Source organism: Thermobia domestica, chromosome 2 (assembly GCF_964235325.1).
Source record: "Thermobia domestica chromosome 2, izTheDome1.hap1.1, whole genome shotgun sequence".
Taxonomy (NCBI): Eukaryota; Metazoa; Arthropoda; class Insecta; order Zygentoma; family Lepismatidae; genus Thermobia; species Thermobia domestica.
The window spans coordinates 11,103,025-11,123,988 of record NC_137455.1 but is presented as its reverse complement, the minus strand read 5'-3'; the positions used below and the strand labels follow the sequence as shown (position 1 = coordinate 11,123,988).

General features: G+C 34.6%; 1 protein-coding gene across 2 annotated transcripts in view; it reads left to right on the top strand.

Annotated features, from left to right (window-relative positions):
• Positions 1 to 20,428, top strand: part of LOC145670119 (dynein axonemal assembly factor 19) — a 54,817-nt gene extending 34,389 nt beyond the window's left edge. The window contains exons 2-5 of one of the 2 annotated variants that reach the window (XM_081738489.1): positions 1,224 to 1,394; positions 5,319 to 5,487; positions 12,673 to 12,914; positions 17,775 to 20,428. In XM_081738489.1, coding sequence (XP_081594615.1) covers positions 1,249 to 1,394; positions 5,319 to 5,487; positions 12,673 to 12,914; positions 17,775 to 17,937 — 720 coding nt within the window. In that variant the 5' untranslated portion in view covers positions 1,224 to 1,248 and the 3' untranslated portion in view covers positions 17,938 to 20,428. The remainder of the gene's footprint in view (positions 1 to 1,223; positions 1,395 to 5,318; positions 5,488 to 12,672; positions 12,915 to 17,774) is intronic. The other variant, XM_081738492.1, reaches the window with a different exon arrangement.
• Positions 20,429 to 20,964: the final 536 nt, after the last annotated feature.

Below are 20,964 nucleotides of genomic sequence, written 5' to 3'. Positions count from 1 at the left end.
CAAAGAGATGCACCAAGAAGAAATTATGGCTGACTTTCTTAATTTGGAATTTTGAAGAAGATTTTTCGAAATAAAATTTTTAGCTTTCTTGTGAAGATTCCCTATGCCGAAATATGAATAGAAATAAACTGAAAATCATTGAAAAGGCTGGAATATACACTTATTTGTCTAAAATAATGATATATTCATGGATAAATACGTAAAATATACAAAATATAATTAATAATCATGTAATCTTCATATAATATCCATTGAAACGATTTATTTTACTAAAATTACACAAAATCTTCGACCTACGGTTTTCCTACTATAAAATAAAAATTTTCTCTTACATTCTAAATAAAATTTAAAATTTCCCTTCCAATATACAAGGTGTTCAAAAGCACCGGGCCATGTTACGTTATGCTGAGCATAAGGTAACACCCCGTTGTTATAGTTAACGATTTAAAAACCCTATGTTACGAAGTGAAGAAAGCAAGATTCCCCCTTTACCCGTTCAAGACGGTATTTTCCCTAATCATTCTCTGCATGACACTTGTTTTCATACTGTGCTATACGTACATTTGAGTCTCATTGTATTATGATTATTATCTTCTATAATCGAAATAGAACAGAAACGGGATTTTACTTATTTTCACTTTAAATTAATTTATTTCGGAATTGGACTTAAATCAACGATTTTTGTTTAAAAAATCAAGTGACTTAAATCAGACTGATTTAAATCAGTCCACCCTGAAACAGAGTGTTACAATCACGAAACACCGGTACATCCGAATGGCTGCAGAAAAGGCGAACGGTTTGGGGAACAAGTGAGCACTGCGTTTTTATTATTATAAATTATTTTTAACATTACTAATCGGTCACGAGTGAAGTTATAGATCTATAAATTACGTTAGGCATTTTAGAAGCCTATATGTTTTCTGTTTATAATCCGATTTACGTGATTCTGGCTGTTTTGCAAAAGAAAAAGAATAATTTGGGTTTATCAGTTATGTACTTCTAAAATATACATGTATATTTCTTACATATTGAAAAGCATAACTTGAATAGCGTAACCAAATTCCTCTCTGAGTATTGTGTATTCATTTAATTTTGTTGCTTGCATTGAATTTCTCCTTATTTGATATTCTTTGTATCTATGTAATAAATGGCTTTTAATCATTTTACTGATACGGCTATGTAAGTAAAGCTATTTTATAGAATTTCCTTATTGCATCCGCCAGGTAGCTGTGAAGGTACGGAGAAGTCATGGCAAATTCTGAAGATGGAGGAATTGATTTGGCCACACTAGAAAAGGAGTTGTATGATGCTGTGGAGCAGGACGCAAGATATTGGAGGGAGAATGATGCCAAATTTCGTGCTGTAAATCAGAAAGTCACGTACGAAGAGTTTAGGTAAATATTACTACGTAAAATTAGCATATAGGAGAAGATGGGGTAATAAGAGACAAAATGGTTGGTAGTTTGGTTTTTCATCAGAAAAACCGAAAAAAATTCCACACCTTCCTTACTGTATCTTCCTTTATATAAGCCTTAAAAAATCATTGCTTTTAGGCAACTTCTTTACTTTCTTTTCTGCATTTCCAAAAGTGTTTACCAAAATGTCAGTCTTTGTCGTTTTTTTTTCCAACTTAGTTATAAATGTTTTTTTAAAAAATTGATTACATAACTTTGTATAGCATTAGTGATACTTCAAAGTGGAATTCTTCCAGTTTTTCTCTGATAAATGAGCTTGCCAGAAAATGCGTGTCTCTTATTGCTTTTTGTTTGTTTTTATCGGGGTAAGAAAGAGACAGTCGTTTGGTCTTTCAATTTTCACTAACTGTAGATTAAAAATCTACTTGCCTCCTCATGATGATATACAGGAAGGGAAGAAAGTGTTTATCTTTTATGATCCTGAAATTTTATTAGATTAGAAAATAACTCGTTCATTGTTAAAAGATCAGAACTTGTAAATATTATGGGTCTTTATTGTGTTAAAAAGAGAGAATGTTTGACTTTAAAAGTTTTGCTCTAGGCCTATTTTCTGTTTTAGGGCTTAAAGTTTCATTCCATTATTGTCAAAAGTATTCACGCAGGCTATTTTTCATTTTGGTATAGCCTATTTAATTTTGTATAGCGTCCTATGTAAGAAGTCATTGTACCATAAAGAGTTGTTTTACGATGTAGGCCCTACCTTTTTAATTAAAAAGGTTTATATGACTACAATGTATAATTTTATCATTCCAAAATATTCAGAATGAGTGAAACACTTCACAAATTATGAAAGGCTGTAATTGTTATAGTTTGTAATTAAAAGCGTTCAAATTTCAAGTACGGCTTTCATTAACCTTAATTGTCACATGGCAATTGACAGAAAAGTAACCAGAACAAAAATTTGAAAAAGGTAGGGTAATAGAATACATCTTTAAACATATCTCTTGTAACCCCAGTTTAATAACAAGGCACAGCATGAAAGAAATCTGGGCAGCATCTCTTATTACCTCATACGGGGTGATAAGATACAACAACTGAAATTTTTACAAAATATTTTTTTGCAGTCTTCCTGTATATTGGGAAGAAATAAAACAATTTTCTATTATGTTGCCCAGTAACAAAAGTATATATATACACAAAGAATCAGAAATATGACTTGAAAACTATTAACATTTTAAATTTTTAAATTGCTTTTGTCTCTTAATACCACGAGTTTCTCTTCATTACCCCATTATCCCGTATTGTATTTTATGCACAATTTTTCTTATTACAATATATATATAACGTTTTAGAACTTAAATATGAAAAAGTTCTGTGCTGATACTTACAGCTAATAAAAGTGCTGATACTTACAGCTAACTGATCAGAGTAGAATATCGTGACATGTTAATGACATAATTCAAGCTGTAAGAAGGGGGCGCGGTGGCTCAGTGGTAGAGCGTTGACCTCCGGTGCTTGGGGTCCCTCGTTCGATCCCAGCTCGCGCCGTGTGGACTTTGTGGTGGACAGACACCGTGCTTGTGGATTTTCTCGGGGTTCTCCCGTTTCCTCCCACTTTCTTCATTCCACCATTTCATTCATTTCTCATCTTCACCGTCTCCTGTAGCCTAACCGACAAAATCGTGGGACGTAAAACATGGAAAAGATTTCTTTTCATTTCATTTCAAACTGTAAGAACTTTACTTAACATTTTTCTCTAACTTGTAATCACTCTATTTTTATTGTGCCTGTTGATTTCGATAGCACTTGTTTTCAAAATTTAAGTTAGGATTTTGTTTTGTGTATATGAAATTAAATTTTAGGCTTCTGTTATGTGTATATAAAGACTGTTTTTTCGTGACAAGCTCTTTAAGGCTTACTATCAATACTTTTTTTTTTTTAATGAGTATCAGTGGCGTAGTTACCTTTCAAGGTTTACACTGGTCTTGGGAGGTCAGGGAAATGGTTCAAAATATGCCGAAAATCAAGAGATTTTTTTTATATTTCATGGAAGAATCAGGGATTATACACACACACACACACATATATATATATATATAGATATATATATAATGGCGGATCCAAGGGGGTATAGGGGTTATAGCCCCCCCCCCCCTTGACCCTCAGGTATACACTGGATAAAATGGACTTCAAGCCTGTCTATTGACTTGAACTGTCATTTGGCAAGAATCAACGTAATTATCTGATGGATTGGTTGATCTACTCTATGGTTCTTTATCTGCGACGTTGCCACATAGTGCAGTTCGCGTCTCCAGATGAGCACCCGAAAGGTATACAAATATATATATATATATATATATATATATATATATATATATATATATATATATTGGTTTATTTTGATTTGTAGAATAGTGCTCTGTTCCGTGGGCGTCGTTTTTAGAACACCCGATATATATATAAAAGATGGACAATTTATCTTAATTATCCGCTATAACGGATTATCCGCTGTATAATATATGCAAAGGTGTCCCCCTCCTTATAGTTGCTTTGTGTCAAGTTTCGCTTTTCTCTTTCTTTTGGTTTCCCCGTTATAGGGGATGATCCAGATAAATTGTCCACCCTGTATAGTTGCCGACAGAAAATGTGGGGAGCACCTAAAAGAATCAAGACAGATTCAAAGAGAAGAGGGTAAATAAAAAAAAATAATAATCTTTCGAAATGAATAACCTTGCGCAGCGCTGAAATGTGTTTAAATTTCAAGCTTTAAAAGAAGAATACAATAAACCAATAAATTGAAATAGTAAGTACGTATACCCACGAATATACTTCTTTCATCAAATTTGTCAATGCATGAACCTAGACCATGACTTGTGTAGGATAGATGACTTCAGTGCTTAGAAACAAATTCAAAGACAGAATTACATAGCAGTGTTTTACAGATAAAAAAGAAATCATAAGTTAATCACAGTTTAGTTTTGAAATATCCAAAGTTTCCTTTTACTGTCATTTTGAAGAGTAATGAACTAAAAGTACAATCACGGACAAAACTGCAGTAGTTGAGTTGAACACAATCTCTGACAGTGCTATGCGTTAGTATGTGATTAGCCATACATCTACACAATTTAAGGCTAAAAACATCCTGATGAAAGGCAATCACCACAGGAACACATCCAGGTTATTATTGTGTTACATTTGATATGTATTTCGTACGTACGTTCAACCAGTCGTTACATTATACTATTACTTACGCTTGACTTAACTAAATTTTTACTCACAATAGTGTTCTTTTGCAAATGAAGTGAAATCTCTTAGTGTTAACGTTCCTGCCCTTTAGGAGATGATTAAGGCAAGTGAATACTAATGGAAGAATTGGTGGAATGAGAACGTGGAAGGAAACAATCTTTAATCTATAATGCAATCTTTAAGTTTATGTCCCACGGTTATGTCGGTTAGACTAAAGGAGACGGTGATTATGAGAAATGAATGAAATGGTGGAATGAAGAAAGTGGGAGAACCCCGAGAAAACCCACGAGCACGGTGTTTGTCCACCACAAAGTCCACACAGCCCGAGCTGGGGGGGGGAGGAAACGAGAGGAAACCCACAGACATGATGTTGTCCACCATAAACTTACTTGGACGGGAATCGAATCAGGGACACCATTCACCAGATGTAAGCACTCTACCACTAAGTTGTCCCTCCCCTTCGTAATGTTCTTTTGCATGTGATTAAAAAAGGACAACAAATGTAAGGTACAACTTAATATCACTTTAAAAAATCGTCGCATGAAGGGACTTTTTTCCTTAGCTTTTCTCGATGTTTAATAAGAATCGCTTACTATGTTGCTCAACGTGTTTGATGATTTTTTTTTCTCTCTCTCTTTCTTGAATTGATTAATGTAGGGACATTGTAAAAGCAGCCCATTTAAAGCCATTGGATAAAGGTGACAAAATCAATCTACAGCAGCGTTTGAAAGGCACAATATGGAACAGCTTAGCATCTAAGAAGAAGAACGGTCCAAGTGCAAATGAAATGGATAGTTCTTCACAACTCACGCAACAATTAGTACAAGTAAGTCAGTAATAATGACATATATATATACTATTACTTTTCATTTCAATTACTAAGATAAATGGAATATTTGTACAGCTCACAGATGACGAGAAGAACCCTAGCAGAAGTAGTGTGACGTAGGTAGGGGCTCGCCCACTTTTCGCACGGGGGTTTCAAATGACACCATGGAATAGCACACAGATAACTACCCGGAGTAGCAGACCACATCTAAGTATAGACCACACCTCAAAAAACAAAAATGGACTTGACCGTGTCGTTGACCTTTCCCCGCTTCCCCTGTTTTAGGGTTCTTCTCGTCATCTGTGAGCTGTAGTCAGTTGACATAACTAACATATAAAAGAGGACATGTTATCACAATTTTTGTTGTTTTCAAGCATTCAGTAAGACGTTTACTTCATATATATTGAAATTTTATAAGACTGGAAGCATTATGTTGAAAGAAAAATATATAATAATCCATTGGTTTTTGTGTGGAGGAAAAGAGGATAAATATTGGAGCTAGCTACTTTAAACGTACTTCTTTTTTTTCTAAGATGAAGATTGAACACTTTCTTACTGCAATTAATATTAAACATCAGAATTTTTAATTAATTGTAGAGATAAGGAAAAATTTTGAAAATGAGTAAATATTAATATTACACAAGTATTCAATGCCATTTGTAATCGAACTTAAGGAACATATATTCTAAAAAGTAAACGCTTACTTTGTAACAACAAATCGTCTCGTAGTAATTAAACACATACTTTATCTAACAAGGTACATTCGCGAAGTGTTCCCTCAGGATTCTTGTAAAATTCATTCAAATGGAAAGTTCTCCGCGGTCTAATGTGTATTGTACTAATTTTAGCGGCCCATACCGGTAATTTGCATATTTATGAGCCTTCGTATGTCCGGAATTCAATCATACACTAGTATAACACGCCGACACGAAATTGCTTTTAGTTTCTTTAGATGTAACTGGACATGAATGTGAGCACATGCAAAACAAATTGGATCAAGTACGGCTTCTCTGACACATGTTACCCACCCTGGCCACCGTATTGGATTCAACTTTCGGCTTTTCAAGTGGGAATAGATGCAAGTGATACATCAAATTCATGTACAGTACAATTTTCTCAGAAATTCATTGGTGTAGTGAGTTTTTCCGGATATATGAAAGCCCATAAATATGCAAACTACCAGTATGAGCCGCTAAAATTAGTACAATACACGTTGATGAGTGGAGAACTTAGCATTTGAATCAATTTTACAAGAATCCCGAGAGGACACTTCGCGAATATCCCTTATAAGAGAAATAAATAACCTTCTGTCATTCCTATTCAGACATTGTTCCCATAGACCTGGAAAACCAGACAATGTCAGGGAAATTGTTGAAGAGTTCTTTAATGTCAGGGAAATTTAGTATTCGTTCTCGATAATGAAGGCAAGTTTGAAGTAACATGGTTTCGTGGGAATTGCAGATCATGCAATATAACAATATAGATGCATTAAGTTGTATCAAGGCGTGTTGTACCATGATATGTAGTTACGTTCTCTGAACTCTGAAATCAATTGATCTCTAGCATCTTGAATCCCTTAATTTGTCTCTGAGCTTCTGAACTGAGATACATACGTCTTTTTAACCGACTTAACAAAAATTCTCAGTTCGACCTGTTTATAAATATGTGTTGTGTTGTGCCTTCGACACAGGTCCACCGATTTTAACGGTTTTGCTTGTTTGAAAGAGTGTTCTTTTCCAGTTGTTTCACATATATTCCATGAGGATCTAACAATAGTCTTCGGAGCTAAACCATGAAACTTCTCAATGGCCGACAGTGTTCATGTCATAATTGTGTGTATGATCATGCATAATTTCGACGGAGGTGCTTCAATTTTGTTAATTTACTTTTTGTTTGAATACTCTCGCGGTGATTTTATATAAATTTTATTAGGATCTGGCGATAGTCATCGGAGCTAGACCATGAACCTTTTCAACCGTTGACAGTGTTGATATCATAATTAACCGACTTCATTGTGTGCATGCGCTCGCATATAACATCAACACAGATGTATTGATTTTCAAAGAACCTTAAAAGTTCGTTACCGAATTCTCTGTCTGTATGTGTGTGTCTGTTATTTGCGATTTTTTAAAAATTTTGATGCGCCCTTTCGAGGGAGTATCAAAAACTATTTGAAAGAAGTGATGGAATTTTTCGCGTCACTCTTACCGTTCCGGAGATATTGGACAAAAAAGTTCTGATTTTGGGAGAGGTAAGGAGCCGTATATCTCGGGAACCGTAAGTCATAAAGAGATGATATTGGTGTTGATCAATAACCAATATTGATTCAGTACCAATACCAGCTATTGATTCAATGATTATTGCTTCATTAGTTTTTGATTCAAAAGTCCACTAATTAGAGCGCCATTAATTATTGATCCAATAATTATTGCGTCCTTTGATTCAAAATTCCACTAATTGTTGCGTCATTAGTTATTGATGCAATAATTATTGCGTCATTAGTGATTGATTCAATAATTAATGCATCATTAGTTATTGACTCAATAACTATTGCGTCATTAGTTATTGATTCAATAATTAATTCGTAATTAGTTATTGATTAAATAATTAATGCGTCATTAGTTATTGATTCAATAATTAATGCGTAATTATTGATTAAATAATTAATGCGTCATTAGTTATTGATTCAATAATTAATGCGTAATTAGTTATTGATTAAATAATGCGTCATTAGTTATTGACCCAATAATTAATGCGTCATTAGTTACTGATTCAATAATTAATGCGTCATTAGTTATTGACTGAATTTAATCAAATAATGTAATATACAATTTCATGTAAACTTCGAAAAAATTATTTCTTTCTAAGTTTGCTCTTGCAATGCCTTTCGAGCATTGTCAACTGGTTATTACTTTTAAAGAGTATATTTTCTCTCAGGTTCCATACAGATTTTATCAGGATCAAATGTCAGTCTTTGGAGTGGGGCCGCGAAACTCCTCAACAGTTGATAGTCTTAATACCTTGTGTATGTTCACCAGAGTGGATTGATTTAAATCAAGATTTAAATCACTTGATTTTTTTTTTAAATAAAAATCGTTGGTTTAAATCAAATTCCGAAATAATTTAAAGTGAAAATAAGTAAAATCCCGTTTCTATTCTGTTATTTCGAATATGGAAGATATAATCATAACACAATGAGACTCAAATGTACGGTATGTACAGCATAGTATGAAAACAAGTGTCATGCAGAGGATGATTAGGGAAAATCCCGTTTTGAACGGGTAACAGGGCAATCCTGTTTTCTTCTCTTCGTAACGTAGGGTTTATATTGTAAATCGTTAACTATTCCAACGGGGAAATCACCATCGACATTTAAGACGAAGATTCTTTTGTATGCGCGTCTATATATTTGTTCCCAGATAATAGGGCGTATTTAGAAGTGTCCTATCCCCTCTCCGAATTTTTTTTAGATTTTATAACTTTAGGCAAAATTTATGTGTTTCGTGCCACAAGCTAGTTACAATTTCCTTTAAAATATGCCCCTGCCAAATATCAGTAACTTTTGTGGACAAAAAGTGTCACTTTGATAAGCGTTGCTGTACTTTTTCCTTAACGCTTAACCTTTTAAAATATCACCTATTTTTAGGTGATAGGATAAAATCTTCATCATTCGATTAAAAAAGTAAAATTTTTTACTTCGTGTTTTCAGGACTGAAGGCATTGTAGAGCACGTTACATATGCTTTCACGCCTCTCTGCGTCGAGACATAGGATGTGATGACGTCATAAATTTAAAAAAGATATTTTTTGTTGTACCTATTTTTATTATTTTTTGGTGGGCCTACATTTTGCATTCAGAAGACTGAAATTCTGCACACTCGTTCAGTGCACCCTATGTTTCAGGTACGTGAAAACAGTGGGGTATAGAGGGGAAAAAATTGCATGTTTTTAACAAAAAATAGCTTTCTTCGCGATTTACCTGCCTAAGATGGAGACATATTAATGGTACCATCTGAAAGGCTGTTCTATTCTGAAGAGAATGATGTACGAACCATGATCTTAGGATAAATAGGGATGTCTCAGGAAACTATTGCCTGAGATCCTGTTTTATACGGGAATCTGGGGTATTTGCGGATATTATTTTTCGCGGGCTTACTTTTGCATCCAGAAGTTTGAAATTTTGGACACTCATTCACTGCACCCCTTAGTATTTTTCAGATCTTTTCCTTTAAACAGAGGCGGTACAGAGGGGTAAAAAGTAAAAAAAAGGGGGATATTTCTTAACAGAAAATCCCTTTTTTCGTGATTTTCCAGCCCCAGATAGCCTACACGATGGAGGCATTTGAATGATACCGTTTGAAACACTGTTTTATTCTGAAGAGAATAATGTACAAATCATGATTCTAGGATAAATAGGGATGTCTGAGGAAATTTTTATATTGCATTCGAGTCATCTGGGGTATTGTGGGGATGTTCTTAGCTCATTGTTAAATATTTTTCCCGCCCTTACTATTCAAGATAGAAGCTTGAAATTTTGTACACGCGTTTAGTACACCCTTAGTATTTCCCAGTTGGTTTTGAGATCTGTTCGTTAACACAGGGGAATCCAGAGGGGATCAAAATTTGAAAGAAATCAGAAAAAATCCCGACTTCTCTCAAAATTTTCAGTTTCAGGGACATGATAGGGAAAATGTGAATGTTATCGTTTTAAAGGCTGTTCTATTCTGAAGAGGAGGAGGTATGAATCATGATCTTAGGATAAATAGGGATGATGCTTGACAGAAAGTCTATAATTTACCAAAAAACAAAAGCCATAATTTAAAATTGTTAAGAAACATTGTTTGGGATTGATATAGGTTAACGATTGGGGATTAATTCAAAATTCAACCCCAATACTTTCACTTAAATGGCATAATTGCTATTTAATACTAATTCGTAATGCTTTTTCTTCAGCCCGCGACTTGTATTATACAAGGAGAAAGATTTGATTTAAATTTAAAAAATGGATTTAAATTTAAAAAATCATCAAAAATGATTTTTTTTAAATCATGATTTTTTTCCACTCTGATGTTCATGTATAATTCCGTACCAATATATATGTATATGGTTACATATATTTTATAGGTCGACCCATTTTGTAGAAACCTAGTGCCCTATCTTTAGTTTAGGTATATAATGAGGTTAGGGAAAAATGGAAAAATTAAACAAATTTTTGTCAGTGAAATAGATGAACTTGTCAGGGAAAACAGTTTGTACAAATGTGTGGGAATCCTATCAAAGTATTGACTGGTTTGTATAAGTATTCACTGATTAGTCCCTTAAAATTGTCAATTGGCAAAAAAAAAAAAAAAAAAAAAAAAAATTCGAAGTAATGGGAAAAAAATAAGGAGATTTCCGAACACATCTCACAGTTTGCTGTTTATTGAAATACTTAGCTCCTCTTTAGTTACTTAATTTAATGATCAGCGGGGCGGAAGTTCAATACGTAAAAATACAGATATATTACATACAATGCCATAAAAAAGAACATGGGAAAAAGACCTACAAATTGTAAAAGTACGTAACAAACATACGAAATGATGCCCATCGTGTCCGCGATACCAGAAAAAAATGGCGTGCCTTCTTCAGTTAAAATATATATGTTTGATTTTAAATGAAAATAACCAAATAAAATGTAAATTTAAATAATTTAAGACAAATACAGTAGATTATTCAGCGTAAAGTACACTAATTTCTCGCATCTCGACCTATTATGTAGCATGGCGCATTTCAGTGATTTGCGCGTCACTGCAAAAGTAAAGAAATAATGCCTTCAGGCAAATCTTGTATTGTATTGTTATTGTTATTGTTTAGCATTAAACAAATTATAAATATATAATTAATTATAATAATTATATGTGAAAAATCGGAAAGTAAAAATCAAGGACACATTCGAGAGGGGATCTCTCTTGTGTCTAAGCAGTTAGCGCATGCGCCTTTCGCGTGGGAGATCGAGGTTCGGTTCCCGGCGGAAGCTCATGTGGGTTGGATCCCACATTAAACTGTAGATTGACTTCTTACATAGTCTCGCAGCTGAAAAGGATATTATACCCAAAATCATCAAATCAAACATTCGAAAGGACGGGAGAGGACTTCCTAGCCCCGTTACCTTTTTTAACCAATATTCAGATCGTCGAAAAAGTAACGAATTTAAATATCAGAAATGATTTAACGAATACGGTATTAAACACACACAAAAATCAATTTTGGAAATATTTAGAGGAAAAGCACCAAAACCGATATACCATTTTGTTTTTGGCTCATAAAGCCGAACTGAAGGACCGCGATTATGAAGTAAATATATTTCTTTAAACCAACAACACTTCCACTAAAATTATGTAACCAGTTTTAAAAATTTGCCATATATTGCCACGATTATGACGATTTGTTCAATTGTCTCCGAAATCATATTTTTAGAAACGAGACCTTCAGAAAATAATTATGTTGCAAAATGAAAAGAAGATATCTTTTTAAATTTGTATTTTGATATCCTTGTAAGTTCTGTTAGGCACAAAAGTAGGTTTACTTGTAAGATACTATTAAGTCTGCACCATACTCTGCTTATTAAAAGTATAAATAAGTGCTGATAGAAATAGTCTTATCGTGGTATTAGGCACAATTCACAGTTCTAAATAGTCTACACATTAGGGGTATTTTGTAAGTTAAGTAAGTATTAAGAGGGAATATCGCTATGGAATTACACATTCAGTCTAAATCAATAACAATAATTACAGATGTAAAGACTGACACATTCTGTGTGTGCCCAGACCTCACATGATATACACTGAACTCATTCTTCTCAGCTAGTGTCTTCTAAAAAGAATCTTTGTGCCCCCCCCCCCCAAAAAAAAAAATTGCATCATTACTATCTGGTACACTACAGTACGTTTGCCGCTGGTTCTGATTAAAACTGTACAATACGTACATTACTGTATTCGTAAATTGTTCTTGGGGTATGTTAATGTTCATAAAGAAGTGAGTTCATAGAACCCAGGCCTTCCCTTCCACCACATTAGTTCGGGTACTCTGGAGTCTACTGTATATATATCAATTGTAGCAATATGCATTTGTTTTTCCGAAAATCGATAATTGATATTATTTCCAAATGGATGTTGATGTTTCCATTGATTTGCTTGTCCTATAGGATAATGACCGTCTACCAACGACAACACATGAATTCGTCCACCACTGGAGAGGTCTTGACATATGTGATCGCCTTCTTCTGTTGAAGCGCATGGGACCTAGTGCCCTCGGACACTTGTTTCGCTCAGAAATACCTGTTGGTATTTTAGGCGAAATATTGCAAGCCCTTCTTGCGTTTTCGCCTAATACATTAGAGATCATTTTAGTGGTTGGCTTGTTAGAAGCATTAACAGAAGCCAAGAGGTGAGTAACAGTTTTGTTTTTCAAGAGTGAATGAATTTAGTTGTATGTTCGAGAGACTATTTGATTCATAGGATGTCGCTGCTTAGGAAACTTTGACATTCAGATTACAAACATTAAAGGATTCTTTAGTTTGGTAAACTAATACGTAATGCGTGCTCATTGTTGTATGACGACATATGTGTAAAATAGAAGAGTATTTATACGTGTTTTGTAAATAACGCCTGGAAAGGAAGGATGTAATTGGATAGGAGTAGAAGAAACAACACACGAGCGTCAGAGTGGATGAAGCCACAATGATTACGAAATAGAGCCAAAGTGCCTTTTCGTCTTAATGATGAGGGAGCGCAGTAGTTCAAGCAGGAAGGTATTTGTAAGAGAGCTTGTATTATTGCTTGCTAGCGGTGCTCGCTTGATGTCATCTCTCAAGTGGAAAGCGATTGCCTACATGGACGCAGGGCAGAAACAGGTAGAAGTATCCGAACCCATGAATATTCCGATAAGTGTTATGTGATGCTTGTGGAGTCTGTTTCAACAATGATGTGACGTTGGTTTGAAAGGCATATTTGTATGTGAGTAGGGTAATATTTTTGCGAGTAGTATTTAGGCTAATGACTGTTTTTCCTTGTCATTCTCGAAATGTCATACAAAACAACACGAAGGAGGCTTCTACAAGTTCTGCGGAATGTAGAAGCAAACAGACACCAAAAGGGAACATCGAATTGGTTTCCATGATAAAGAAACGTCCACCGAATTGACTAATAGTCTTTAGCGAAAGGGCTTATAGTGTACCGTTTTAGTATCATACCAGGCATGTCAAAGTCGCGGGTCTTGACTCGTTTTTCTGTTGCCTCCGTTCACCCCCTCCAAAAAATAAAAAATATATAATTTATAGAGCGAATAACTTTTCTCGCTTACGAAAAGGAGCACGTTCTCAATGTGATCCAGCTTAATAAACATTCATCCGTCCTTCGTTCTGAAAATTTACTAGTTCGAGTAGCATATCTCCGGATATACGAAAGCTGGTTACAGGAAGAAAGAAGGAGAAAAAAAAAAGCCTGGTGTCGGGAAAGAAATAATAGGAATTCATTACTTTCCGGTTTTTCATATTTCTTCTGTTTTTTTAAAAGAACTATAGTTTAGATAAGATTTTATGTGTCTATTCACTTCTTAAATACAGCATTAACTATGAAGATGACTTTCTTCTTGCGGCACTCAGTACTGTACACTAAAGACTATGTGGCCCGCTTGAGATATTGAGCTGGACCTGCCTGTGTTATATGATAATGTTGTCAGGTTTGTGCAAAAATAAATGCGGTTTTTGTTAGTTTAAACTTAGATGCTTAATTGTGGAAAAGCTTTTATTTAACAATGGTCGTGTAATACACCATTTTAAAGAGCGAAGTTTGCTCTGCTTATTATTGCAATTGCTGTTGTTGTGAAGTTTAATTTTTGTATGTGCTTTAGGCTGTCTAAATAATGCTGGAAAGAAAGCAAATTCGAGAAATTTTATTTTACAAATGGAGACGTATAGCTGCAGAAGCTGCTCGAAGTATCAACTAAGCATTTGACCAGGGAACCACCAATGAACGTAAAGATCAACAGTAGTTCCAAACGTTTCGTCAAGGAAACGAGAGCCTTGAAGATGAGGAGGGTCGTGGACGTCCTTTTGCGATTCAAGGTCATTATCGAAGTTTACCCACACGAAACGTTCGAAAGATTGCAGAACTTAACGTTGTCATTCAATAATTGTTCGACATTTGCACCAAATGGAGGAATAATAATAATAATAATTTAAAAAAGCTCTACAAATGAATACCTCACAATCTAAATGAAAACTTAGCCGATACGAAGTGTGCTTTGCGCTTCTTCGCAATAAAAATGATAAGTTTCTTGAATCGCATTGTGACATGCGATGTGAAATGGATCCTATATGAGATTCGACGGCGTTCCGCGCAGTTTGTGGACAGAAATGAGGCACCGAAGTACTTTCTCAAACTAAAGCTTAAAAAAAAATTAAAAAAAAAAAAAAAAAAAAAAAAAACGTGAAGTCTTTTACTACAGCTTCTTGAACTATGGTGAAAGCATCACATGAGAAACATATTGCCAAGAATTGTACAGATTTCACCAACAACTGCAAAATTAGAGTCGTCGTTAGTCAATCAAAAGGGATGAATTCTTCTCCACGATCACACCAGATCATTATTGCCTCACAAATGACTGCACAAAAATTGAGCGAACTGGGATACGAAATTCTACCTCATCCAGTTTACTCCCATATATTTCTCAAACCGATTACCGCTTTTTCAAGCACCTAGATAATTTTCTGCAGAAGAGGGTCTTCAACAACCAAGAGTTCATCCGTTCTAGAATTCGAGATTTTTATGCTACCGAAATCAATAGATTTGTTTCTTGTTGGAAAATGCATAGATTCTAATGGTTCTTATTTTGATTAATATAATTAATTCTGAGCTGAAATATGCTTTACCACCACCATATGGTTGTAATTTTTGCACCAACCTCATATTATTTTCATGCCTGTTTCGGGAATCAATTGTTCCAATCTTATATGCATAGCATCAATACAGATTTCGTATCATATTAGCCATATATTTTTCATTTAAAAAAAAAAAACACGTAGTGGTAGAACGCATTACGTTACATGTACTTGACTGGGGAATGTGACGTATTTTGTGTTGACTAGAAAGCACATTGGTTACACTATATGATAGTAAGAAAGAAATATGTGTGATAACTAGACATCTGATTTTTATATACTTAAAATTCATGAAATATGCATGGAACTATGATGTGTTAAAATATGCATCACTAATGCAATAAAAGGGAGCATTTTCAATCGTACAGCAAAGTTGTGACAAAGTTTTGTAGTTGATATATAACATCGAAAGTGTATTTTACCTTTCAGGGACTTTTCTTTAGAATTTATTTTTATGACAGTTACAGTTTATATACTCCTAACTTTTTAAACTCCACTCAAATTAGGAGATAAAATAAATACAGTAATATGAGAACACGATTTCTAACTACTCCTTCCCGTAATTAGCCTTACAGTATATCACAAGATGCTTCTCTTCATTTTTTTGGTGTCAGTTTGTGACATTTGTAGCCAGAAAAGGACTTGTCAACATCAATAGATGTCAATTTTTCTGTAGTCGGAGTTTCCGGCAATAACATCCATTAATTTATCTTCCATAGAGTGCCCAAATTAACCAGGAATTGACTGGAGTTCGTGCTGAACTTCATCAACTAGAGCTAAGTATTCACTGAGCAACATTCCTTGCGTCACTTTTTTTCTGAATTGATGTTGACACGTTATTATAATGTCTATCAAATTTCTCTTAATGTCTTGGCAATTGTAAGCATCTTTGCTCTACTGATTGGTTGCTAACATTATTGGTCCTTCACAAACTAGACATTCTTCCATCCTCCCATGCAGAAACCCGTTCTTTTGCAAAGACATGTAAATGCGTTGAAAATTCAAATAAAAACTGGATTTATTGAATGCTATAAGCATATGTCCAGACTCGGACTGGAGGGTATAGGGCCCCGGCAGGAACCTCACTTGGAGAACCCCATGTAGCATATAAGAGCCTTACAAAGTACATTAAGTTATTATTATTATTATTATTATTATTATTATTATTATTATTATTATTATTATTATTATTATTATTATTTAGTAGTAGTAGTAGTGGAAAAAGAAGAAGAAGTTTAATACAGTCTTGCAATAAGGAAGGGGGCTCTTCATAAAGCTGTCAGCTTCATTTACGCATGGTAATGGGGCCCAAAGGTAGGGACCTGTTCTGTTTCATGGGGTCTGATTTCGGCATTTATGGACCCCATTCATCATATTGTTGAAATATATTCGTACTAGGCCCCAAATAGGACTTTATAATACTGTTAGTTTCATTCCAATAATGAGACCCCAAGACTACATTTAATGCTGGGGGCTACCGAATTCTGGGAATGGAACAAACTACAAGGATTAACTATGCTCCAATACAGCGGATATGTTTTATCTTACTTTCCATGTTCTTCAACATTCATTATATATATATATATATATATATATATATATATATGACGAGGGAGAGAGAGAGAGGGCCCCGGCAGGGATTCCTGCCCATGTCAGTCCGAGCCTGCATATGTCTGAAATAATGACTTACAGAATATGCTGATTATACACTTAAGCATTAATATATGCGGTAACCTATGAAATATGCACTTATATGAACTATAAAACTTCAAATTCGAGCTGTATTATTATTGTTAGAAACCATTGCCAAGTTTAACAGAGATGCATATAAGGAAACAAAATATGCATTTGCATAAAAATTCGATGTCTAGTGTAGGGAGGGGGCGGTGGCTCAGTGGTAGAGCGTTCACCTCCGGTGCTTGGGGTCCCTGGTTCGATCCCAGCTCGCGCCGTGTGGACTTTGTGGTGGACAAACACCGTGCTCGTGGGTTTTCTCGGGGTTCTCCCGTTTCCTCCCACTTTCTTAACCACCATTTCACACATTTCTCATCATCACCGTCTCCTTTAGCCTAACCGGCATAATCGTGGGACGTAAAACTTAAAGATTTCATTTCATTTCGATGTCTAGTGATCACATTGATTACATTAGAGCATTAGAGTTGTATGGGACAGCGGTAGATAAAAACCCAGTTTCCTTGAGATATTGTGACAATAAAAAAACATTAATAGTGTAAGCTTTCTAAGGAAAAAGGTAACCTTTTCTTATGTTGAAAATTGTACACATTTTATTGTTAAGAGAGCTTTCTCTATAAAATTCGAAGTGCTATGCTTTATGAAGACAATGCTTTATTCTTTATTTTTGTTAGGTTTTCATTAAGTCTTCAGTTCCTAACCTCTGTTGAGAAGGCCACTTGTAAGCAACTGATGGAGAAGCTCAACCTGAGTTTGCAGAATAGGCAGCAGGATCTGGCAGAAGAAGGAATTACCGAATGGACAATTCTAGAATTAAGGAAGAAATATCAAGTTTGAGTGTAGAATTCTATTCAAGAATAGTTGTTTTCTTATATATATCTTCTACGTCCCATAAGTAGAAGTCTTTTGACAAGTATCTTGCCTTACATCTGTCTTTTATTATCATTATTATTATTTCCTCAAATTTTTTGGGATAGCGTACATCTGTGCCTCAATAAGTGACACTTCAGCCGAATCGTGAAGTCTGTTTGCGTGTGAAGTTTTCCGTAACTTAAGCCTTTTCAGTACAATGTGTCTTAACCCGGAATATTTTTAGGAACCTGTTTTCATATAGCATCTTTTAAATTTCTTTTTTGAGGTAGACGCAGAAAATGTTTGTAAGTTGTAAATACATAATTTTTCAGATAATAGGTGGATCATATTTCTTTTAAATAAAACCAGTGCCGTGCCATTGAAAATCAGTGCCTGGGGCGAGAGCATATGATAGGGCCCCCGTACATATGATTGAAGTCGACAGAACAGCCGCGAAGCGCCACCTTGGGTGGCGCGAAGCGTAAGAAAATTTTCAAAATTAAACCCTGCCTTGATTTTGAACACTTACTTTTTTCCTTCCATTTTATGTATATATTTTCCTTTTTCCTCCTGAATTTTGCGCCTCCTTACTTCGGCGCCCGGTGGCCTTGCCGCCCCCCACGCCCGCACGGCACGGCACTGAATAAAACTGATGATCTAAGTAAAAGTTCTGAAGCTGAGTGTTTGTTGAGAGTGAGGGTATCAGTATTTTTAGATTACTGTAATGAACGCGAAGACCATAAATTTGGGATTGACTAAAGCTACGCCTTATAAAGATGAAGGTTTTAGAAAGCAAGCCCTAAACATTCATATGCATGTTATTTTTGGAGTAAAATATCCAATATATTTCAAAAATTTTCTTGTACGCCTTATGTCTGGAGAACTACATATAATGTAGCCAAACCCAAACTATCACGTAACTCAGTATGATGTGCTTATTCCGTAGAAAATAGGAAACCTCGATTTAGGCACCGTTCAAGAATTTTATGGCCCCTGATCCAAAAACTAATTATTGGCCACGATTGCAATCTTTTGATCCATTTTTTTGATCATTCCTAAAATTCTTGTTTTAATAGGTCATATACAAACTAAACATCAAATCAGTACTTCTATCTGATATATATTCAGATTTTTCTACAGTAACTCGTATCATATTTTTCAGATTGCTGCTCAAAAATTTGAAGAGAAATTATTCAAGGTGATGAAGAGCAGTAACGTACTTCTCTTCACAGAATATTTAAAAACTCAATAGTTGTGTACAATATAAAGTACCTAAAATAAAATTGCTGATATAAGTTATGTTCTTTACGATGTGTTAACACCTTTATCACCACCTTTTTTTTTCCATTACTGACAGGTTATTTTCATTACGGATCCCCATCTCTCCATTATGATCTTTCTTCCTTGTTACCACACGTTCTTCAGTTATACAGAGATTTAAAAAAAAAGGAAATTTTCAAAATTAAATAATTTCATAAAAACAATTACTTGTGTCATTTAATAGTAAAAATAATGCCATTTTATAATACATACAGTATATATATATATTCTTTTAAGATATCTTGCATGTGAGCTCTTCTACGCAGTCTTTTCGTTAGCTCACGGCCTGGAGGTTTCTTTTTCATTGCCGAACCAGTTTGCTGGAAATTACGTATTCATCTTTTAATTGCATGTACTGATGGAACATAATCGTGGCTTTCTAAATTAAAATGACGGCGAAATTCTCCACGTAGCCCCTCCACAGTGTCGTTGTACTTGTAAAACGCTTTGATCGCAAAAACACTTTATGCACCACTGCAAGCGTCCATGATAATTAAATGGCAGGATGTCGTTGACAGGCTAACATACGTTATTCAGTGTTACCAAACGCCCACTGTTGCCAACACAACCTTCAAAATTTCCCGTTCTCTGAATCACCCTGTATTTCTAAGAAATTACTAGCTGGAGAAAATTTTTTAAAAAAAGTGATAATTCTGTTCTTTTAAGTTGCAATACCGAAACAGAAAATGTTAAAATTATTCAGTAAGCAAGTGAAATAATTAATCTACCTTAAGTTACGGAAAACTTATCCATAGCAGATTTTACGGAATGAATGTGTTCAGTAATTATGAATCTCTTTTCGAAACAACGTAACTACGTGCCTTTACATTTTCGAAGTTTTTCGTGTAAACGTGATTTTTTTGTTGACAACATCGTGCATTGTGGTATACCACTTTTTTCTTTTCTTTTTTTTTTTTAATGATGATACACTCTTATGAAAGCACAAAACTGTGTATTGTACAAAAAGTATTAAATATTGTCAGTCTCAGGTTTTATTCTGTTTGTATATAATTGTGGAAAGTAATGCACCTCAAATTTTTGAATAGCGGGTATTTCAGTTTTTTTGTACAGTATTTCGTCATAAGAATCCAACGAAAAGTAGTCCATTGTCTAATACGTACATAGATCTTTACAATAAATTTTATTGTTTTCTTTATTTGTTTTTTTCGTTTATTAATGTACAGTAGTAATATGGACCAATTATTATTTATCTAATCCTTTCTCATGTACGAGGGATATTTCCGAAGTAGTTGGAATTTGATTTTAAAATATTTTTGGTTTCATTAACTTTCTTGTATATCACATTGTAAAATAAATAATTAGAAGTTGACCTCATTCAAGACAGAAAATAAGGGTCCAATCTTCCGCAACCTCGGCATTTAAGGACATCATGTAGTTAGGACCATACTTCGGTCTTTACGCCGTCTGAGTTTCATTGGAAGGAGAAAAATTCCATCTGTAGCTGCAGATCGAACACGAGTCACCTGTTTGATAAGTAGACGCCTTAGCAACCACGCAACTAGTAGTTTCTAAGGAATTTCGTTTACTAAAATTCCTTTATACAGGGCGTTCCAAAATGATCTTTCCAACTTCGATCGCGTATAAGTTGGAAATGGGGATAGATAGAAAGGTGCGGTTTATGGCATAATGTTCACACACTCCTAAAGTTTTAATAGTTGCTTAACAAGAGTT